This window comes from Rhincodon typus, unplaced genomic scaffold, assembly GCF_021869965.1.
Source record: "Rhincodon typus isolate 14 unplaced genomic scaffold, sRhiTyp1.1 hic_rhity00003215, whole genome shotgun sequence".
Classification (NCBI taxonomy): domain Eukaryota; kingdom Metazoa; phylum Chordata; class Chondrichthyes; order Orectolobiformes; family Rhincodontidae; genus Rhincodon; species Rhincodon typus.
In genome coordinates, this window is record NW_025968853.1 from 5,594 (window position 1) to 10,992 (window position 5,399).

The 5,399-nt window shown below is 46.2% G+C and overlaps 1 protein-coding gene across 1 annotated transcript in view; it reads right to left on the reverse strand.

The window, feature by feature from the left end:
- Nucleotides 1-1,159: 1,159 nt before the first annotated feature.
- The window catches only part of LOC125481709 (FACT complex subunit SSRP1-like), an 8,240-nt gene continuing 4,000 nt past the window's right edge, over nucleotides 1,160-5,399 (reverse strand). Inside the window, exons 5-6 of the mRNA XM_048593596.1 lie at nucleotides 5,200-5,347; nucleotides 1,160-1,327 (exon numbers count right to left, since the gene is read on the reverse strand). Of these exons, the coding sequence (XP_048449553.1) occupies nucleotides 1,283-1,327; nucleotides 5,200-5,347 (193 nt within the window). The 3' untranslated portion in view covers nucleotides 1,160-1,282. The remainder of the gene's footprint in view (nucleotides 1,328-5,199; nucleotides 5,348-5,399) is intronic.

Consider the following 5,399-nt stretch of genomic DNA (forward strand, 5'->3'; position numbering starts at 1 on the left):
AAACAGACGGACAGATACCATGCACAGGCAGTAAGTAGTGGGTCTAAATAAGGAGTAGGAATCGGTGCAGGCTTGGTGGGCCGAAGGGCCTGTTTCTATGTACTGTATTTGATAGCCCATTGGAGTCACTCATCCCTTCGTGTGACTCTAGACCCACACCAATGGAATTAACTCTCAAATGATGCACGAGATGAGTGATGGGCAATAAATGCTGGCTCAGCCAGTGATGCGCAAATCCCTCAAAATGCATTTTTAACAGGCTCTCTCGGCAGACATACTTGGAGTACTGTGTACAATTCCACTTACCCTGTGAAAGGAAGGATTGCTATTAAACTGGAAAGGGGACGGAAAAGATTTATAATACGTGACTGGGTTTGCGTTCTAAGGAATAGGCTGCAACCTTTCCCCCCTCCGGGGCATCGGAGGCTGAGGGGTGACCTTATAGAAATTTATAAAATCATGAGGGGCATGGATAGGGTGAATAGACAAGTTCCAAGGGCGGGAAATTCCAAACCTAGAACGGCATAGGTTAAAGGTGAAGGGGGAAAGATTTTGAAAGGACCCAAATGGGCAACTTTTTTCACGCAGAGGGTGGTGCGTGAAAAATGAGCTGCCAGAGGAAGTGTTTGGAGGCTGGTACAAAGACAACGTTTAAACATATACATGGATAGGAAGGGTTTACAGGAATATGAAGCTGGAAGTTGCTCCAAGTGATCAGTGAAGGAACATGCAATAGCTCATGTTAGCTCCGTCTCTACCCACCCTTGTTACGTTTAGTGCCACAAGAGAAATGGAATGTTTTTGTTCCAACACGTTGCGCAGTCATCCCTCAAACATTCCATCATTTTGGTCAAAAAAAAATCCCGAGGACATTTACTTCCTTGTCACTTTCCCCCAGTTTCCAATCTCCCGTGGGTCTGCCTCGGGGGGGATCTTGCAGGGGGGTGGTGCTCCCATGTATCTGCTGCCCCTTGTCCTTCTGGATGGAAGTGGGTCGTGGGTTTGGAAGGTGCTGCCTGAGGATCTTTGGTGAATTTCTGCAGAGCGTCTTGTAGATGGTACACACTGCTGCGACTGAACGTTGGTGGTGGTGATGGTGGCGGGGGAAACGTGCGTTCACGGAACAGAAAACCACAAACTCTCGAAAAACAAAACAAAATTAAAAAAAACACTTTATTGAAACTCTTACAGACAAACTACTAACAGGTACTGCAGGACGCAGAAGATGCAAATCGACGCACAGGACTGTCAGCAATTAACCACAAAAGCTGGACTGGTTCAGCTAGTCAGAGCCAGATTCTTCTGAGCTGGCTGCTTTCTCAGACCCCTGTGGGGAGAGAGAGAGAGAAAGACACACACACACAAACGTAAATCAGAACAGTATCCTTCACACTGGAGAAAGGACGCGACAAGAACTTATTGGGGCATGAAAACAAAGCTGGATGGGTGTACCATCAGTACAGATGTAGCAACAAACTTCTACGGCGATATTTCAGAAAACACAGGAATAGATACATTCCTACAAGTAAGGAAGGTCTGATTTGAGCATCCACAGCTAATGTAAAAACTTAAACAAAAAAAAAAAGTCAGGTCCCAGGTAGACAGGATGGTGAAGGCGGCATTTGGTATGTTTGCCTTTATTGGTCAGTGCATTGAGTACAGGAGTTGGGAGGGTCATGTTGCAGCTGTAAAGGACGTTGGTTAGGCCACGATTGGAATAATCTGTGCAATTCTAGTCTCCCTGCTATGGGAAGGATGGTGTGAAACTTGAAAGGGTTCAGAAAAGATTTACGAGGACGCTACCAAGGTTTGAGCTATGGGGAGAGGCTGAACAGGCTGGGCTATTTTCCCTGGAGTGTCAGAGGCTGAGGGATGACCCCACAATCATCATGAGGGGCACAGATACAGTAAATAGACAAGGTATTTTTGTCCCAGGGTAGGGGAGCCCAAAACTAGAGGGCATTGGTTTAAGAGGAGAAAGATTTAAAAGGGACCTAAGGGACAACTTTTTCACACAGAGGGTGGTGCGTGTATGGAACGAGCTGCCAGAGGAAGTGGTGGAGGCTGGTACAATGTCAACATTTAAAAGGTATCTGATGGGTACATGAATGGGAAGGGTTTAGAGAGATATGGGCCAAATGCTGGCAACTGGGACTACAGTAATTTAGGATATCTGGTCAGCATGGACGAGTTGGACCAAAGGGTCTGTTGCTGTGCTGTATATGACTACAACTGTACAAAAGGTGAGAAGTGAGAAAACTGAATAGAATATAAAGAAAAAGCAAAGTTTGATTAAAAGCTTAATGAGGAGAGAAAAGTAGCTGTACGTTTATAGACAGTTTTGTGAAACCATGAGGGGTATAGGGAAGGCAAATAGTAGGTGCCTTTTCCTGAGGGTGAGGGATTTCAAACCTAGGCATATTTTTAAGGTGAGGAGATAAAGATAAGGATTTATAAAGATAAAAGGAGATAAAGATTTAAAACGGACATGAGACACAATTTGGTTTTTTTAAACGGACTATGGAATGAACATCCAGAGGAAGTGGTGGATGTGGGTACAGTTACAATGTTTAAAAGACATTTGGATAAGAACATGAGTAGGAAAGGTTTGAAGGGATATGGGCCAGGAGCAGGCAGGTGGGACTTGTTTACTTTGGGATGATGGTCGGCATGGGCGCGTTGGGCTGAAGGGCCTGTTTTCCGTGCTGTTTGACTGTATGAAAGTGAGCTGGGACTATCACTGCAGATTGTAGGAGTTTCTACAAACAACTGGCAACGGCAAAACGAACAAAGTGAACAGCGGACCTACAGGATGTGAATCCGGGGAACTAATTTGGGAAAATTAAGAGATAGCAGGGGAGCTGAGCAGCTGTTTCCTATTGGTCTTCACTGGAGAAAACACAAGTCATATTCCAGAAATAGCTGCAAGTCAAGGAGCAGAAGGGAAGGAGGGAGAACACGAGAGAGAACTGCAATCACCAGGAAGTGCTACTGAGTAATTTGAATAGATTTCATACTAGAGCCTTAAAAGTGAGATAGTGGCTGGCTAATCGGAAGCAAAGAGTAGGTACAAAACGGGCTATTTTCTGTGTGATCAGATGTAACGAATGGGGATCAGTGCTAGGGCCTCAACTTTCGATAATTTTACACTGACAACTTGGCATAATCTCAGAACGTAGGTTCACATCTTCAAGACAGAGATGAGGATAAATTTCTTCTGTCGGAAGGGAGGGAAATCTTTACCAATGAAGGCTGTCGAGGCTGGCTATGCTCAGCTAACTGCATTCAAGGCCGAGACAGATAGATTTTTAATCAGGAAGGGAATCCGAGAGTTATGGGGAAAAGGCAGGAAGGTGGAGTCCAGGACGATCACATCAGCCACAAGCTCAATGGATGGTGGAGCAGACTCAACAGGCTAAAGTATAAATTGGTAAATTTGCTAATAACGCAGAGATAGGTAGAATAGTTAAGTTGCAAAGTGGATGTAAAGGAGCCTTAGACAGCTTAAGTGAGTGTGTGAAGATCGACCAAATGGAGTAAAGTGTGGGAAGATGAGAAACTGACTAGTTGGTAGGAAGATTAAATAAGAACCCCTCCCCATTATCTAAACAGATAATGTCATAGAGCTGTACAGCACGGAAACAGACCCTTCGGTCCAACTCGTTCATGCCAACCATTCATTCATTCACAGGATTAGAACGTTGCTGGCCAGGCAGCATTTATTGCCCATCCCTAATTGCCCAGAGGGCAGTTAAGAGTCAACCATATTGCTGTGGGTCTGGAGTCACATGTAGGCCAGACCACGTAGGGATGGCAGTTTCCTTCCCTAAAGGGCATTAGTGAACCAGATGGGTTTTTCTGACAATCGACAATGCATTCATGGTCATCATTAGAGCCTTAATTCCAGATATTTATTGAATTCAAATTCCACCATCTGCCATGGCAGGATTCAAACCCAGATCCCCAGAACGTTATCTGGGTCTCTGGATTAACAGTCCAGCAATAATACCACTAGGCCATCACCTCAATATCCTAGATAAATCTAGTCCCATTTGCCAGCATTTGGCCCATATCCCTCTAAACCCTTCTTATTCATATACCTATCCAGAGCCTCCACCACTTCCTCTGGCAGCTCATTCCATACACGCAGCACCCTCTGTGTGAAAAAGTTGCTCCTTAGGTCCGTTTTAAATTTTTCCCCTCTCACCTTAAACCTACACCCCTCTAGTTTTGGGCTCCCCTACCCTGAGGAAAAGACCTATTTACCCTATCTATGCCCCTCATGATTTTATAAACCTCTAAGGTCACCCCTCAGCCTCCGATGCTGCAGGGAAGATAGCCTCAGCCTATTCAGCCTCTCCCTGTAGCTCAAACCCTGGCCACATCCTTGTAGATTTTTTCTGGATCCTTTCAAGTTTCACACCGTCCTTGCTGTGCAGAAAGATCAGGGTGTGCGAGTGCACGAACCACAGTAGGTTAATATGCAGGTACAGAAAGCAATCTAGGAAGTTAGTAAAATGCTGAGATAGTAAGAACTACTGATGCTGGAGTCAGAGATAACGCAGTGTGGAGCTGGAGGAACACAGCAGGCCAGGCAGCTTCAGCGAGTCCTGACGCGAAATGTCAGCTTTCCTGTTCCTCTGATGCTGCCTGACCTGCTGTGTTCCTCCAGCTCCACACGTTGTTAGCTAGTAAAATGCAGTGTTTTATTGTGAGGGGGACTGAATACAAAAAGAAGGGAGATTAGCTATCTGCTCCACAGGCCCCATGGAGCACTGACACCAGATATCCTATTTCAGGAAGCAGGTGAAGGCATTAAAGCTACCTCAGAGAAGGTGCATCAGATTCATCGCTGGACAGGTTTGACAAAGTCGGCCTAATCTCACTGCAGGTGGTGACCATGTAGCAACAGAAGATGCTGAGCTCGACAGGTTCAATACAGGGAGGATGCTCCCCCTTGTCGGGTAATCCAGAGGCACTGGTCACTGTTTAAAATAAACAGGATCATGGACTGAACAGACTGAAGGAAGAATTTTCTCTCAAAAGGTTGAGTTTTTGGAGTTAATGGCTGGGGGAGGAGGCGGCAGGGGGGTGCTAGCAGCTGGATCTTATAGAGAAAGGGAGCCAAATGGCCTGCTCCTGCTCCTGTTCCTGACTGAGGACCAACCCTGAGGAGCCTGCTCCATCACTCACACTCACCTCACTCTCGGATGAGCTCTCATCACTCGACACAAACTCCTTGCTCTTGAAGCTGTCCCCGTTCCCCTTCACGGGGCTTTTGGAGACAGTGCTTCTGGACACAGACTGTTTCCCAGCTTTCCCCTTTGGCTTGCTCTTCTCGGCTTCCCTACACAGGGGGAAAGGGACAGGGAACAGCTCAGCGGCTCGGAAATCGAGGC